Source organism: Anomaloglossus baeobatrachus, chromosome 1, assembly GCF_048569485.1.
Source record: "Anomaloglossus baeobatrachus isolate aAnoBae1 chromosome 1, aAnoBae1.hap1, whole genome shotgun sequence".
NCBI classification, from domain to species: Eukaryota; Metazoa; Chordata; class Amphibia; order Anura; family Aromobatidae; genus Anomaloglossus; species Anomaloglossus baeobatrachus.
Window position 1 is genome coordinate 597,682,237 of NC_134353.1, and position 17,807 is coordinate 597,700,043.

At 48.9% G+C, this 17,807-nt stretch overlaps 1 protein-coding gene across 1 annotated transcript in view; it reads left to right on the plus strand.

Moving 5' to 3' along the window:
• Positions 1-17,807, plus strand: part of VPS13A (vacuolar protein sorting 13 homolog A) — a 368,017-nt gene that overhangs the window by 111,234 nt on the left and 238,976 nt on the right. The window contains exon 11 of the mRNA XM_075318171.1: positions 9,251-9,378. Coding sequence (XP_075174286.1) covers positions 9,251-9,378 — 128 coding nt within the window. The remainder of the gene's footprint in view (positions 1-9,250; positions 9,379-17,807) is intronic.

Consider the following 17,807-nt stretch of genomic DNA (forward strand, 5'->3'; position numbering starts at 1 on the left):
AGCAGTCAGACTGTGGAATGCCCTACCACAAGAGGTAGTAATGGCAGATACTATAACAGCTTTTAAAAAAGGGCTGGGTGATTTCTTCAGTACACACACCATGGTTGGTTATAAATGACAGTGACCAAATGTAGAACTGATAGAGGAAGGATGAACTAGATGGACCTAGGTCTTTTTTCCACCTATGTAACCCCAAACGATAACACACAAATGTCAATTTCTTTATCATTTTTAGTAAGAATAACATAGGAACCACACACTATAGAGCTCTTGGTAAACTATGCTATTGTGTCAAAGGACAAAGTTTCATATTTTTAGCCTCCTTTTGCCTCATTCAATGAATGGATATTTATAGGCATGCCTTTATTTGGCTACTCATTTACAACCACCCAACAGAATGCTCAGTGGATACCATAATTGTAATGTGAATCCTCCCTAAGAAAGAATGCTCCAGAATTATGTTATGCAAAATACAGTCAATAATCAGATCAAAAACCAACATTTTTTTTTTCCAAAACGTTTTTTATTCATTTTTCAAATTTGTAAAAACATGACAAGTATCATTGCAAAAGAAGAACATTCGTCTGACAAAATGTGACATAGAGGTGGGTGATACCCCAATTTGGAGTTCCATGTTGCTGTTCGATTTAAGATAGTATACAGTAACATTAAACCAAAACAGAGGTAATGAAATATAATATAACATATGCAATACAATTCGTTAAATCTCTGTGTCGTCCCTGAATGATTTCAATTTTGCTAGCGTGCCTTGGTATTCCCAACCGTCTCGTCTCCCCCTCCCGCCAGAGCCCCCTCCTAGGTGATTCTCAGTTTACCCAGGCTGTCCTGGATATCGCTCAGGATATACCACTCCGAGTGAACAAAAGGTGCCATCAGGTTAATTATTTCTCCCTGTGTGAATTGGCTTTCAATAAAATGTCTCCATCTCACAAAAACTTGGCTGTCAACCCATCTTTATCCCTCTCCGCTTCTAGTTTTTCCCACTTCAGAAGGTTGTGTAGTTCGCCCATAACCTCCTTTATGGATGGGCCCTCCCTTTGAATCTAGTGTTTTAAGATGCAACGCTTGGCTATCATGGCTATGTCATGCGTTATTGCGTATTTCCTCTTTTCCTGCGTGCTCGGTCCTTCTCCTACTCCTCCCTCAAAGAAGTGGAAAATCCACACCATTAAGTCTAGTTTGCTGAAAATTCCCCATGTTGACTGGGCAAATAGTCTGACTTGGTTCCAGAACCTAGCGATTGTCTCACATTCCCATAGCCCATGCAGCATATCCGTTTTTTCTTTTTGACACTTAGGACACCACCTATCCCTACCTGGTATGTTGAAACCTATAATGGCCCTATGTAGAATTCTGAATTGAGTGTCTCTCCATCTCTCATTGGTAATATGTTTCCGCACTTGTACCCATCCTCTCAGTATATCATCCACCACTTCTTCCCTTCCCAATTGTTTCCCCCACGCTTTTAAAGTCCGACTATCCTCCCGTGAGATAAGCACCCCCCTTAGCGATCAATAAATTTTAGAGACATTTATACTTGTTACATCACATTCCAGTAACTCATCAATCGAACTTCTGTTCAGCTCTCTTCCAACCACAACAAGGTCTCCTATTATTCCATGTTTCAATTGTTCATACTGGATGACATGTGAGCTATTAAGGTTGTACTTATCCAACACTTCCCGACCTGTCATCCACCTCCTGTCCTCCACATTCATGACATCTATCATTCTCCTGACTCCCCTCTCTTTCCATCTAGTAAATAGCTTGTTTTCTCGTCCCAGGGGAAAATTTGGGAATGCCCAGGGGTTCAAGTACTTGGACACTTTCCATGAGAGCCCCAGTTGTTTCCTTACCGACTTCCATGTTAGCATGGTGTCTCGGAATATAATTGAGTTCCTTATGTGCCCTTCAACCCTGGATAGTGGGGAGTGCAGAATGGACGTCAGATCCCACGGTGACGCATATTTAGTTTCCATCGCATGATCTGAGTGCCTACTCGTTCCTCTCACCCAATCAATTACATGCCTCATGATACATACAAGATTATACCCTTGGACATCTGGAAAGTTTAGACCTCCCTCCTCTGTTGACTTCATCAGCGTACGCAACTTTATTCTGGGTTTCCTTCCCCTCCACAGAAATTCTGTATACGCGGAGTTGAGCTTATTCACATCCTTTAGTTTTAGCAATAGCGGGATTGTCTGGAAGGGATACAGCAGCCTAGGAAAGCTCATCATTTTTATCAGGTGGCATCTTGCCAGTAATGGAAGTGGCAGACCTTTCCATCCCTTTAATTGAACTATAATTTTCCTGATTAGCGGTCCATAGTTCAAGTTATAGATTGTTTCCACCGATCTTCCTATATGCACTCCCAAGTATTTAATTGAAGATTGTGCTATAGGAATTCCACATAGACAGCCATCCCTTATTTGTCCCCCCATTGTCCCATGATGCCCCTTTAGGAACATGATCTCGCACTTTTTTTTGTTCAGTTTGAAACCGGAGAATGAGCCAAATTTTTCAATCAAGGCAAGAGTCTGTGGCAAATCCGCACCGGGGTCCCCCATATAAAGTATGATGTCATCAGCAAAAAGCGCTGTCTTTACTTCTGAACCCCTTATCTTGATTCCTTTAAAGCTATTTTGTCCCTGTAGTATTCTTGACAACGGCTCGATTGCCAGGTTGAATAAAAGAGGAGATAATGGGCAGCCCTGTCTTGTTCCCTTCATCAAAGGGAACACGTCTGATAGAAAGCCCGGAGTCTGTACCCTAGCTCCCGAGTTGGCATAAAGGTTTCTAATGTAAAGTCTCATCTTGCCTACAATCCCTATGGCCTCCATTACCCTGTCTAACCACCTCCAATTTACATTATCAAACGCTTTTTCTGCGTCAAGTGTAACTAGGGCAGGTCTAGCCCCTCCCTCAGTGAGACCCAGTCTAACCGCGTCTACCACTAGAATTGTCTTTCGGATATTGGCAACGGCATTTCTCCCCTTAATAAACCCCACCTGGTGATTCGTAATGATCCTAGGTAAGATCTCGGCTAGTCTGTTAGCCATGATCTTGGACATAATTTTTAAATCCTGATTTATGAGCGATATAGGTCTATAACTAGAGGGATCATCCAGGTCCTTGGTTCCCTTGGGGAGTAATTTAATATATGCTATGTTGGAATTTTTGGGTATTTCCGCCCCTCCCAGGAAAGCATTAAAGACTGAGGTTAGATCCGGCGAGATCAGATCCTTCAGAGCCTTATAGAATTCACTATTGAAACCGTCAGGTCCCGGTGCCTTGTTGGTGTTAAGCTCCCCAATTGTTCTCGTCACCTCCTCTACTGTGATATCTGCGTTTAAGGCACTCAAATCTTCCTCCGTCAAGCTAGGCATTTGGGCTTGTCTTAGCCACTCTGCCTCATCAGTCATGTCGTTATTCCCTGACCCATATAGTTTTCTATAGTAATCTCCCAACAGTTTATTAATGTCCTTAGGATCCGTAGTCACCTCTCCCCCCTTTGTTTTCAGTTTAGAGATCACTGTCATCTTTCTGCTGCCCCTTGCCAGATTGGCCAACATCCTTCCCGCCTTGTTGCCAAACCTATGTAAGTCAACCTCCTTGTGCGACCAGAATAGTTGTTCCTTTTTTTTGGCCCATTCGTCAAATCCCTCTTTTGCCTCCAGCCATCTGCCTTTTGTCATGGGAGATCTATTTGTCACATAATTTGTATATGCTACCCGTACTGCTTCACTATGGAAATTATAATTCTCATTGGTTTTCCGTTTGATCATGGCTGCGTACCCCACCAGACGGCCCCTTAGGACCGCTTTTGCCGTTTCCCAAAATATCACTGGGGACTCTCTATGTTCCTTATTGTCCTCTGCGAATTCTCCCCACCACTCCTGTAGCACCTTGTGGAAATTATCTTGCCTGAGAAGGAACGATGGGAATCTCCATATGATATCTGTACCTCTCCTGAATTTCTCTCTAATGCCCAATCTCACCGGAATATGATCAGAGATCACCATATTCTCTATCACACAATCTTGCGTTCCACTCAGTAAGTCTTGCGAGATCAAGAACTGATCAATACGTGACCAGCTATCATGAGGGTGAGAGAAGTGTGTATACTCTCTGTCATGTGGGCGAGTTAGTCTCCAGATGTCTTTCAGTCCTACGTCTTCTAATGTTACATCCCTATTGTCTAAACTCCTGCCCACATTAGCTGTCCCCTCCTCGCCCCTCCTCCTATCTTCAGCTGAGTCTGGGACGGTGTTAAAATCGTCTCCCACTATAATGTTAGCCTCCCCATCTGCTAATATGGTGGCCTTTATGTCATCATGGAATGTGATTTGTTGTGAATTTGGGCCATAGACATTATAAATACTGAGTTTACCCGCTGGACTAACGATCGTTAAGTGCTGCCACCTTCCATGGTCGTCTGCCTCATGTGCCACTACCTCATGACTGAATTGTTTATTTATTAGAATCATAGTGCCCGCTTTTCTACCTTGTGCCGCTGCCCCGTAAACGGTGCCCACCCAATGTTTCTTCATGCGGAAAAAGTCCTCCCCCCCCAAGTGGGTTTCCTGTAATAAGGCAATGTCTGTCTTTAGTCTTTTCAGATGTCTCAATATCATTGCTCGTTTGTTAGGTGATCTCAGCCCTTTAACATTCCACGTAGTTATCTGTATCATGTTTACCTGTGTATTCTGCTTTTACTACTCCCTCCCCTATGGGCCCCTGCATCAAGGAAGACGAGATGTTCGACACTAGAATCACAGTTGGTACCACAAAATCGACACTCCCTTTCCCCACCTTGCAAATATAACAAATACAACAAAAAGCATGTAACTGTAAAACATATTTTCCCTTCCGAGAAATCCACGGCGCTTTCCGCCACGTTGGTGAGCTCCCCTATTCCTAGCCAAAATATGTAGCTCCCTAATCACCCCTCAAAAAATATATGTTCTATCCCCGGACTAACTGGAATAAGCCTTTGAAAATTATGCAAAAATTAGCACAGTATGTCAAAACCTCAGCAAGATTCTCCAGTCCTACTTATCTCTGACTCCAGGTAGCCATCAGTCCGCCCAGAACAGGCCCACTTCATTTGAATTTGGATGATGTTCCTGGACAAAGGAGAAAAAGAAAAAAGACCAAGGGGAGAGAAGATGGAGAAAGAAAGAAGGAGAAAAAAAAAAAAAAAAAGAGAGGGGGGGGGAAGAGGACCCAGACTTTGGGATGTTTTCCTCTCTTTTCTCCCTTTCCCCTCCTCCTCTCACCTCCCCAACCCTCTCTCCGTAATGCATCCTCCTCAACGCCTCTTCCTGTTTGGGAAGAAAAAAAAAAAAAAAAAAACAGGCAAAAAAAGGAAAAACAATGAGTGAGTTCCAGTTCAGGTATCATGGTTTCTCTCCAAGGGTTGGTTCCTGTGTTCCGGGCGAGAATTATGCTGTCGACCTGGGCTTGGCCTCCTTTCCTCCCTGGTCTCGACTTGCTTTTGTCCCCCAAAACGTCCCACATCTCTTCCTGAGCTTGTGGGGGATCCTCTTCTATTATTCCCTTCTCCACTAGCTCCTTTTTCTTGCCTTTCTGACCTTGTCTTGTCGAGCTCTGCCATGAGAATGTTTTCTGCTTCTTTGTAGTCCTTGTAGTATACAAACGAGCCATTGGAGTTTCTAACTTTCAGTGTAGCAGGGTATAATAGCTGGCACTTTACTTTTTTGTTGTACAGAAATGAGCAAATTTTGGTAAATTCTTTTCTCCTTCTGGATACTTCCGCTGAATAATCCCCAAAAATTAGCAGTCTGTTGCCTTGATATTGTAGTGGACGCTTTCGTTCTCTAAAGGCCCTCAATATTTCCTCCTTATGCTTATAATCAAGGTACTTGACAATCACCTGTCTGGATCTTATCGGGGTATTCTTGTTTGAGTTGTGGCCCTCTCCCTTATTCGCCTCCTGGTGTCTCAGTGGACCCACTCTGTGGGCTCTTTCAACTCTGAATTTCGCCTTTATGCCCAGGGCCTGCGGTAGCTCCAACTCGCATATATTATCCAACTGTCCAATCGACACAGACTCTGGCAACCCGACTATACGTAGGTTGTTTCGTCTCGATCTGTTTTCCAAATCTTCCGCTTTATCCTTCAAGTATTCATTAGATTTTGCTAGAGCTGCTATTTGTGCTTGCATAGCCAGTATTGTCTCCTCGGAGTCAGATATTCTCTGCTCTGATTCTGCCAGTCTAGATGCATGGGCATTTATCTGTTTGCATATTAGCTAATGATGTTTGTATGGCTGCCTCAATAGCCACTTTAACCTCTTTTGACAAGTGTGATGTCACTTCTTCAGCCAGTTTTTTATAGTCCACATTAAGCTTTTGTGTGTACTTGTCTTGGCCTGCAGGTGGTGCTGTTTTCTTAGTTCTCTTTGTCTGGACTGGGCCACCACCTCCATCCCCCAATAGCTTGCAGGCTTGTGATGTTGGTGTAGTAGGCTGTTTTTTGTTTCCTTTGGAAGGGGTATTATTAATTCTTGCATTTGACTTCCTGTGAGTCTGAGTGGGATTAATCTCCCTGTGCTGTTTGTCAGTTTCATCCTCCAACACTGCTGTGTCTCTGAGCTGCCCTGCTTTTACTGCATCTTCCCTCTGCCTCCATATCCTCTTCATCCTCCCATTGCGATCCACCGTCATCAGTCCCCTGCATCCACTTCTCTCCTGCTGTGTCCTCCTGTGACTCCTTGCTCATATCTTCCTTATCTCCTGTCTCCTCGCTCATATCTCCCCTATCTCTCCCCCTCCAGCTCTGTGTTTGCTTTTCTGTGTCTCACACCATGCGCTCAGGCTCCTCCCCCATCAGGCTCGTCGGCGCCATTATCTTATCTTCTCCTCTGTCCATGTCAAAGCTTCTCCAGGCTCCCTCACCGCTCCCAGCACTTCTCAGGAGGTACCGTTCCATAGCTGGCTGCTTTAGGTAACCTCCTGTGCTGCTCTCTGTTTGGTGGCTCGTCCGGGGGGGTCTTTTTTTAGTCGGTTTCTGTGAGGGGTGGCAGGAGCTTCTCCTCTAAGCTTCCACCTCAGCCAGGACAGGATCCAGAAGTCTCAAAAACCAACATTTTTACAAATCTGAAAATGTTAAAAAAAAATGTATTTAAAGCACACCAATCACCAGGATTTTGCTATATAAACTGAAGCAGTGCTATACTGGCATGATCATTCTGATTCTATATATACAGGCAAGTAAAGTTACAGAAATGTACTGACTTTTGATTGGCAGCAGTTGCTGAATAGCTAATATGTGGGTCAAGTTTTGCTATCTATTCCCGCCCCTGTCTGCTGCCTGGCCTCTGTAGATATTAGACTGTATGGGATGCTTTTCAACACTCCCCTATCACGTGACAGAGATAACTCATACCTGGAAGGAGCCCATACAGTCCAGCATCTACAGAGGCCAGGCAGCAGACAGGGGCAGGAATAGATGGCAAAACCGCATCCACATATTAGCTATTCGGCAGCTGCTGCCAATCAAAAAGCTGTACATTTTTGTAATTTTACTTGTCTGTCAGAAACTATACATCCAATCTGACAACTGAAGGTATGTATAGAATTGGCATGATAGCGCCAGTATAGCACTGGCTTTAGATTATATGGGAAAATCCTGGTCATTGATGCGCTTTAAAAGGTAAATGTTTTCTAAAATATCAGATATTTTACTGCATCACTTCTTTTAACCCCAGCCTTGCATCTTGATTTCAACTGTATCTCCATTTTCAGGATGCAGATATAGTTAAATATGATAGTGGAGCAGGGAGAGGTTAGCCTATAGCGGGCTTTACACGGTGCGACATCGCTAGCATTAGCGAGCACGATAGCACCCGCCCCCGTCGTATGTGCGATATTGTGTGATCGCTGCCGTAGCGAACATTATCGCTATGGCAGCGTCACACGCACATACCTGGTCAGTGATGTCGGATCTGGGCGCTGATCCGCTTCCTTTCTACGGGGGCGGGTCGTGCGGCGTCACAGCGACGTCATACGGCAGCCATCCAATAGCAGAGGAGGGGCAGAGATGAGCCACCGTAACATGCCGCCCACCTGCTTATTTCCTCATTGCCGGTGGACGGGGGTAAGGAGATGTTCGTCGCTCCTGCGGTGTCACACACAGCGATTTGTGATGCCGAGGGAACGAGGAATAACATTGCTAATAAATAGACAACGATATTTGGTTTTGGGACGACCTCTCCAAAACCAACGATTTTTGCCTGTTTTGCGATCGTTTAAGATCGCTCGTACGTGTCACATGCTGCGATGTCGCTAAGGACGCTGGATGTGCGTCACGAACGACGTGACCCTGACGATAAATCATTAGCGATATCACAGCGTGTAAAGCCCCATTATGTGTCTGAGTCTTGGTGTAGCAGGCACAATGGCATCACTAGATTGCTGTACTAAGCCACAAGCAGCACAATCTGGAGCATATGAAATGGGGCTAGATGAGTAATTGTGGTGGGTTTTTTTTTTTTGTTTTTTTTATTTCATTTTGTCAGTCACTGTGTTGGTGGCATGACACTGTGTTATGGACATTGTAGGGTCTCACAATATGTTGGGTGCATCATATTAAGGGGCACAATATGGGCACCATAAAGTTTGGGGGTCACTGTTGGAGATTCATACTTATGCGTAACTGTGGGTGAATCATTCTGAATTGGAGGGGGGGGGGACTGTAGGGGAATCGTACTGCGTTTGGGATATTAAGGGCATTATACTTAGTTTGAGGGAATTGAGGCATCATACTGTATGGTGGACATGAAAAGGATATTGTAGTGGGAGGAAACACCAAGGGTCTTCAGTAGGGGCACAATTTCTGTTTGTTACAAAAAATGTCCCACTCCCTGTCTTTAAAAGTTGAGAGGTATGCCCTCCTATGACAGCGCTTATGCTTATGCACAGTCCTCATGTCAGAGTCTGGGGGAAAAAAAAAATAAAGAATTTGCTGTGGAATACTTTTGGCTTGGATCCCTTGATTTCTATTTGTGCAAAAGTCATGTTGTCTGTTCTGAAAATACTTTTGACCTGAACGGGTGCTAGTTACACACAGAATCATTAGAAGGTTTTCACAGATACATTACATGGCAACCTAGAAACACAAGCTGGAAACTTGACTTTTTTTGCTTTATGTCAGAAGCCTAAAAAATGTAACAATTTAGTGTCTCTTTCCATTTTTTTTTCAGTGTTCCGTCCAATTTCAGGAAGAGCGAAGCTCCGTATGAATCCACGTGCAGATTTTGATTTTTCTTCACCAAAAATAGACCTGGCTGTTAACCTTCAGGATATTGCCATTGAGTTTAATAAACCACAGGTGATAATGAATGCATTAGCTAATTTTCGTGTTAGATCAGTAGTGGTAGCACATGATAGGCATATCCCACCTCAGGCCACTTCTGCTTGCTCTTTGCATAAATGAAGGATCTGGTCTTGGCACCAAAGGTTTGTTATCTCTCATACACACCCAGTGGTCAGCTGTAGTGTTGTTGTTGTCGTTGTTGTTGTTGTGAACTTGCATGACTGTCTCTTCAAGTCAGTTTGTTCATTTTCAATATACATCGAGATCATATATTCATATAGTCCTAAATTATGTATGACACAAGCCCTAATAATGTAGTTTTCATCATCTGGAGAGGTTCCAAAAAGAAATTACATTCACAAACACTAACACAATTTGTGTGTCTCAGCAAAGGCATGATGAGCATCCTAAATCTATCATCTGTAGAGAAAGCTCATGCATTGTAAAATATTTCTATTTACTAAATGTAGTGCAGGGGTAAATACGCCTTATTCTAAGTGGAAAATCTCAGATATTTGTGAACCTACAGAACATTTTGGTGGGTGTCCATGAGAATAAAAGGACCTCAGCACACTTTCAACTTTTAGCACAGACTGATAGTGACTCTAAGCTAATTTTAATGGTATGGGGGCTTATCAAGGACTAAGCTATTGGATATGTTTTCAGTATTAGATCAGTGGGTATCTGATAGCTGGCACACCCTTCACTTCAGTAATTAATTGCATATTTTTTTTGATGACCTATCCTTAGAATAGGCCATCACTGCCTGATCAGTAAAATGATCAGCTGTCACCAGCGCTGGACAGACGTTCTCGGATACTGCTGGAACACAGCAGCTCTGGCAAAACTGTAGTAGCCACAGCCAGATACAGAAGATCTACCACTAGTGTTGAGCGGACCCGGACTGTAAACGTCCGGATCCGTGCGGTTTCAGCGCTATCCCCGGGCCGGACCCGGGCGCGGGATTCTGGCTGCACGATCCGGAATCGGCAATTAATAAAAAATGAAAAAAAAACAATAAATGAGCGGTTTATACTTACCGAGACTCTGTCATGGCGGCACATTTGCTTTCGGGTCACGCTTTCAATTCCTCTGCTGTGCACACAATCACACAGCTTTTCGTGTTTTCCCCGCCCACCGGCCGTCCTCTCAGCTGTGATTGGTTCCTGGCTGACGCGCCCACAGCCTGTGACAGTGTCTGCCGTGCAATCATCGCTTATCGCGGTCAGTACTACGCTGCACTCAAAGCGGGCAGCCGTGCTCTGTGGCTGCTCACTCTGACATGTAGCAGAGCTGGATGTGTCTCCGCTGGATGTCGTGTGGATTACGTCGGAGCTGCAGGGTGTTGGGATAATAAAGTGGGGAAGGAGGAGGCTGCGTTTGTAATTTATTCCAAATAAAGGATTTCTCTGTGTTTTGTTTATTTACTGTAATTTACAGGTTTGTAATGCGGGTGTCTCACAGACGCCCAGGCGATCACAAACCTGGGGTTTAATATCAGCCGTGCGCTGTTATTAACCCATGCTATTACCTTGATTGCCACCGCACCAGGGCAATCAAGATGAGCCGATATCGCACTGGAATGGCCACATCTAATAGATGCGGCTATACCGGGCGGCTGCGGGCTGAGGATATACCAGCCCCCAGCCGGCGTTATCATGGCTGGGAATGAAAATTGGGGGGGACCGCACGTCATTTTTTTTTTTTTAATTATTTAAATGTAAGGAAAAAACCGCATGCGGTTTATCTTAGGCAGCAGTCACAGCGTGGGACTCCCACAAGTGTGACATCGCAGCACAGCCGCACACACATCTGACAGGAGCGTGCATGTGTTTCTAGGTACATGCACGCTCATGTTCAGATAGCAGCAGGCTGTGCCTTGTGATGTCATGTCAGACCCGCACGAGTCTGACACTGCATCACCCGCACACGTCTGAGGGCTCTTGTACAGTTGCATACCGCTTCAGATGCGACAGCGTCGGAAGCAATATGCAAATTACCCTCTGCTGCGGGTGTCAGCCGAGGGTCATGCGACTGTGATGCGATCTTGCAAGCGCATCACAGGAGCGGAGAAGATAGAAGGAGCACTTTCTCCCCATCTCCTCCACTGTCTCCGCGTGCATCGGTGCGATCCCTTCGCATGATACACGGCTCACGCTGGCTGTACAGCAGAGCCGAGTGTCATGCGAGTGTCCGTCCCTGCCACTGAGGTCACAGAGAACAATAGAAGAAAATCGGGTTTTTATCAGCCGCGCCAATGATCACTTCTCAGGTATTCAGATTAATGGATCTTTTATTTTGCACAGGTCTACGCGTTTCTGGAGTCTCAGCTCCCTTCCTCAGGACCATCTGGCATAAGAACACATCAAATCTCTACTTCTCTTTATTGCTCCCTGTCTTTACCCCCTGTGTTATTGGGGTAAAACCCTATTGCGCTTCTTTTCCACAGCTCTCTACTCATCGGTGCCACTGAGGTCAGTGAGAGCGGACCTCTGCTGCGGCCGGCACTGAGGAGGGGAGGGGCTGGAGCTGCGGAGGAGACAATGTCACAGCCCAGCCTGTCACAGCCGCTCATTCAGTGTCTACACTCAGAGCGGGCAGCTGTGCTTTACGGCTGCTAGCTGTGAAATGTAGCAGAGCCGGATGTGTCGCCGTGGGACGTGTGGATTACGCTGGAGGATGTTGGGTGTTGGGTAATAAAGTGGTGAATGAGGCTGTGTTTGTACTTTATTGTAAATAAAGGATTTTTCTCTGTGTTTATTTACATTCATTTGCAGGTTTGTGATGCAGGTGTCTCACAGACGCCCGTGCGATCACAAACCTATTACCCCGACTGGCACCGCATCACACCGCCGGGAAGAGCCGGTAATGTACCGGTATAGCCGCATGTAATACATGCGGCTATACCGGGCGGCTGCGGGCTGAAATACCAGCCCCCGGCCGGCATTACCATGGCTGGGGATGAAAATTAGGGGGGACCGCACGTCGGGTTTTTTAATTATTTAATTAATATTAAAAAAAAAAAAAAAAAGGCGGAGTCACCCTTGCGACGGACACACTGCTTTCCCTGCCCACCTGCCATCCTGCCGCCTGTGATTGGTTGCAGTTAGCTGACACGCTGACACTCAGGGTGGGGGCGTGTCTAGCTGCAACCAACACGCGCCGGTGGACGGGGAAAACAATGAATATTGAATTGTCGGCTCTGGAAGGTAACAGCATGACCCGGAAGGATTATGCCGCCATGACAGCGCCTCGGTGAGTATGCCGCGCTCTCACCTAGCCCCCTAGCCCCTCCACAAACGTTTTTACCCTCCGGATTCCGGTCCCCATTGACTTATATGGATCGGATTCTATTTTAAATCTGTTAGGGATCCGCCGGCCCCGGATTATTCGATCAGCTCTATCTACCACCTGTTCATTGGGAGGGGGTGGAGCTGCAGTGCAGCTGTGGCGCCCCTGAGGCTTCCGTCGCCACAGGTCATTGCACCCCATCAGCGGTGTGATGCCCCATTCTGGGAGAGGAAGAGAGTGAACTCCGGTCCCCTGGTAAATCCACACTACACCCATTGCTAGGGACACACAGGACCAGGGAAAGTGGCAGGCAACCCTCCCATGCTGCATACTGAGAGGGGCTGTAAGACCCATCCCTGCTCCCATAGGGTGGTAGCTTAGCAACTGGGGAGGCGGGAGGAGCCATCTGAGAGTAGATAGAGAAGGGAAGGTCAAGTTTAGTCAGTTCCCTCAGGGAGTGAGAGAGTAAGCAGTGAGCATGTAGTTGGAGAAGAAGAACGAGAGCAAGGAGGGAGGAGGAGGCCTGCTGGAAGCAGGCAAGGAAAAGAAGAAAGAAAGAGAGAAGAAAAGAAAGGCTCCAAGTCAGGCAGGAGCAGAGAACCAGAAGGAGACGCTTCCTGGTGAAGAACCTGGGACCCAGAGGTCCAGGTGACACCACGCAGAGACAGAAGGAGTCGCAGGGCCGCGGGTAGTCCCGTAGGTACCACGAGCAGTCCTTGTTAGGTACCGAAGCCGAGGGCCTAGAGGCGCTACGGGTAGCTGCGGGCTGCGGGGGCCTGTTCCACATTGACATCGGTGGAGTGATTAAGCTGCGACAGGGGACGGTCCCTAGAGACTGGAGGAGTGCAAAGACAATCTCCAAACAGTAAAAACCGAGGCCCAGGGACGTTGTAAGCTCCCAGGGCCAGAACCCATAGCAGATGTCCAGAAAAGGGGTAATCAGCCGACAGGTGACCCCCCAGCCTGGAGGCTGTAGTGGAGGCCAAGCCAGGGTCATCTTAACTAAGGCAAGGCTAGTGAAGACAGCCGAGAAAGAGACACTAAGAGAAGGACACCGGCTTTCACTCTTGGATTCACCCAGACACGGCGGAGGTCCCTGACAGTGGTCCCAGCAGCCCGAGGGTCCCTGCAGAACTGTGAGTAAAGAACTTGAACTGCACCCTTGAAGTGGTCTCTGTTATTTCAGCTGCATAGACATTCACAAGCACCAACAGTGCCCCGGGCATTGCTCCACCTGTGGGGAGCAGTACCACCATTGCTGCCATAACACCATCCCGGAGGCCTCACACAGCAGCGGCGGCTTGATAGCCGCATACCACAGGTGGCGTCATGAACACAAACTCTATTCACCAAGCCACATATTTTACTGACACCCACCAGGGCCACGGAGCCGGGCCCAGCCACCACTGACTACCACCGGGCTAGTCCGGCCCGGCACCGGGTGTCCCATAGCCCTGGGGTGGGCGAGTCACAGCCACTTTAGATATGATAGTGCTGCTGTATTTTGGCAGCATACGAGACACTCAGCACTCCTGCCAATCATTTTGTTACCAGCGGCAATTCTCGGATGCTGCCGGAACACAGTAGCACTATCATGGCTGGGCACTGCAGATCCATCCCCTATTCAGATGATTTCGTGCCCGGTCACACCGGGTACTGTGCGCCTGAAGAACCGTGTGACAGACTGTGTACTTTACTGAGAAACCGCCGCCATTAGCGCTGCTGAGAGCGGGAAGAAGGGGGGCGTGCAAGAAGAAAGGGCGCGAAGAGAGGCCCCGCCCCCTTGTCCAAGAAAAGCGCGCGAAGCGGTGCCCGCCATAGAAGGCGGAAGAAGAAGAGATGGCGACCAGATAAGCTGGCCGACTGGCAAAGAGAACCTGAAGGCCAGACCAGCAGATAAAGAAAATGTACCTTATCGCAAACGGAGTGATGCCGGCCATGGTGGGCTGGGCGCCAGTCTGGTGCCAGTTGCTAGTGCAGCCCCTGGCCCCGCCTCCGAGAAGGGAAAGGGAGCAGCCGAGTGGCGTGGTCGAGCACCCGAGCAGTGTTCCAGGCAGCATTCCCCAGGTCGGAAGCATGACGGAGGAGCTGCAGAGAGGTGCGCCAGGGACCGGCAGAGAGGATTGCAAGCTGGATCGACTCCAGGAAGAAATGAGAGTTCTGGCCCGGAGGCTGAGCAGCATGGAGGCGGACCGGCGGAGAGAGACACCGAGGGTGCCGGAGGATCTGGAACGGTGGATGGATGCCGCGGAGCAAGCGCAGGGTGAGCAGCCAGAAACCCCGTCCAGTCCGGACCCAAGGCCCCGCCATGAACCCCCGCTTAGCCCCTTCACTGACCCCCTGGCCTTCCCGGCCTACCCAGCGGACGCTCGGTGGAGCACCGGAGGCCTGCCTGAGACCCCCGCAGACGGAGCCTGGGGTGGGATGAACCCTGAGCAACTAGTGGGCCCCCTGCCGAGTCCCCCTGTGAGCCTCCAGGGAATGGCATCCCCAGGAGTGAATTGGGACGCAGCACCCATAGAAACCAGGAGACTGCAGCGGCCGCTGCTCCCCAGGCAGACTCCCCTGGCCAACGAGCTGACGTGCCGGAGGCTGGTGGTCGAGTACCAGCGGGAGCGGGAACTCCGGGAAGAGAAGAGAAGGGCCCGAGAAGTCGCCAATCTGGCCTCCAAGGAAGAGGTCAGGAAGGCCCTGAAGGGGACCGAGTGCCCAGTAAGACGGGGCACCGTAGTTGATTTTCGGCAGAAAGGTGGCTGGGGCTTCATCCGAGAGCCCGGCCTGGGCAAGGATGTGTTCGTGGCCCGGAGAGATATTGAGGAGCACCTGCCCAGAGGCCACCCAGGGCGCGATGCCAAGCCGGGTGATGTGGTTGAGTATGCCCGGCTGATGGGGGACCGCGGGTGGTATGCGCTGCATGTGCGCATTGTGCAGGAAGAAGCGACCCCGGAGGAACCGGAGTGGCGCCGCGCCATGCCATCTCGCAGCGATTCCCCTGCCAGCAGCAGCCGCAGCCCTCCAGACAGACAGACCCAGGCCGCAGAACATTGCAGCGGGCCTACAACAGTTACCCAGGAGACGCAGACCAGGATCTCCATGGCGCGTGTGATGCAGGGCGCCCGGCCAAAGCAGGGCCCCAGAGACCACAGCAATAGCCCCCTGCAGACAAGCAGCCCTCTGCAGCAGCGCCGTGCAACGCCTACAGGCAGCCCCACTCCAATCCAGGCTGTGGGACAGCGCAGAAGGTCAGGGACCAGTGCTCAAGGGACCCAGACGATGATCTCGTCAGCGTACCTGCTGCCAGGAGCCATGCCGGAGTGGGATCCTGACATCTATCCTCGAGAGTAAGGAAGATGAAGAGCTGCCGAACTGTACATAGCCCCTTATTCTTTTTGAAGAAGTCCCTTGTGTTTCTGCCCCTCATTCTTTTCGAAGATGACACCCTTTCATGCTGTACTGCCCCTCATGCTTTTTGAAGACGTCACCCCCCCATGTTTATGTGTTACCGGGCCACTGAACTGGAATGTGGGCCCCGGTGAATGTGTATGTGTCTTATGTAACCAGGCCATTGGACTTAATGGCTGGTTGATTCTGTCCCATTGTTGATTGAAAGAAACGAACTGTCGGGCTACTGGACTTGTTGTAGCCGAAAATGTATATAGTTGCACCTGTTGTGCCCCCTACCAGAATTATGGGGGATGTGCCCAAACTGTGCAATGAACTGAAAGTGCACACATAGTTTCTTTATAAGAAGTTCGCAACGTTTACCGATATGTGCCTCCCATAAAGGGAAGAAATGTTTTATTGTTTCATGTTTTGCATACAAAAATGTTTTGCAGTTTCTTCACATGTTTTTGTTGTTTTTCAGCCCGAGGACGTGCTGGGATTTGCTGTGGGGGAGTGTGGCGCCCCTGAGGCTTCCGTCGCCACAGGTCATTGCACCCCATCAGCGGTGTGATGCCCCATTCTGGGAGAGGAAGAGAGTGAACTCCGGTCCCCTGGTAAATCCACACTACACCCATTGCTAGGGACACACAGGACCAGGGAAAGTGGCAGGCAACCCTCCCATGCTGCATGCTGAGAGGGGCTGTAAGACCCATCCCTGCTCCCATAGGGTGGTAGCTTAGCAACTGGGGAGGCGGGAGGAGCCATCTGAGAGTAGATAGAGAAGGGAAGGTCAAGTTTAGTCAGTTCCCTCAGGGAGTGAGAGAGTAAGCAGTGAGCATGTAGTTGGAGAAGAAGAACGAGAGCAAGGAGGGAGGAGGAGGCCTGCTGGAAGCAGGCAAGGAAAAGGAGAAAGAAAGAAAGAGAGAAGAAAAGAAAGGCTCCAAGTCAGGCAGGAGCAGAGAACCAGAAGGAGACGCTTCCTGGTGAAGAACCTGGGACCCAGAGGTCCAGGTGACACCACGCAGAGACAGAAGGAGTCGCAGGGCCGCGGGTAGTCCCGTAGGTACCACGAGCAGTCCTTGTTAGGTACCGAAGCCGAGGGCCTAGAGGCGCTACGGGTAGCTGCGGGCTGCGGGGGCCTGTTCCACATTGACATCGGTGGAGTGATTAAGCTGCGACAGGGGACGGTCCCTAGAGACTGGAGGAGTGCAAAGACAATCTCCAAACAGTAAAAACCGAGGCCCAGGGACGTTGTAAGCTCCCAGGGCCAGAACCCATAGCAGACGTCCAGAAAAGGGGTAATCAGCCGACAGGTGACCCCCCAGCCTGGAGGCTGTAGTGGAGGCCAAGCCAGGGTCATCTTAACTAAGGCAAGGCTAGTGAAGACAGCCGAGAAAGAGACACTAAGAGAAGGACACCGGCTTTCACTCTTGGATTCACCCAGACACGGCGGAGGTCCCTGACAGTGGTCCCAGCAGCCCAAGGGTCCCTGCAGAACTGTGAGTAAAGAACTTGAACTGCACCCTTGAAGTGGTCTCTGTTATTTCAGCTGCATAGACATTCACAAGCACCAACAGTGCCCCGGGCATTGCTCCACCTGTGGGGAGCAGTACCACCATTGCTGCCATAACACCATCCCGGAGGCCTCACACAGCAGCGGCGGCTTGATAGCCGCATACCACAGGTGGCGTCACGAACACAAACTCTATTCACCAAGCCACATATTTTACTGACACCCACCAGGGCCACGGAGCCGGGCCCAGCCACCA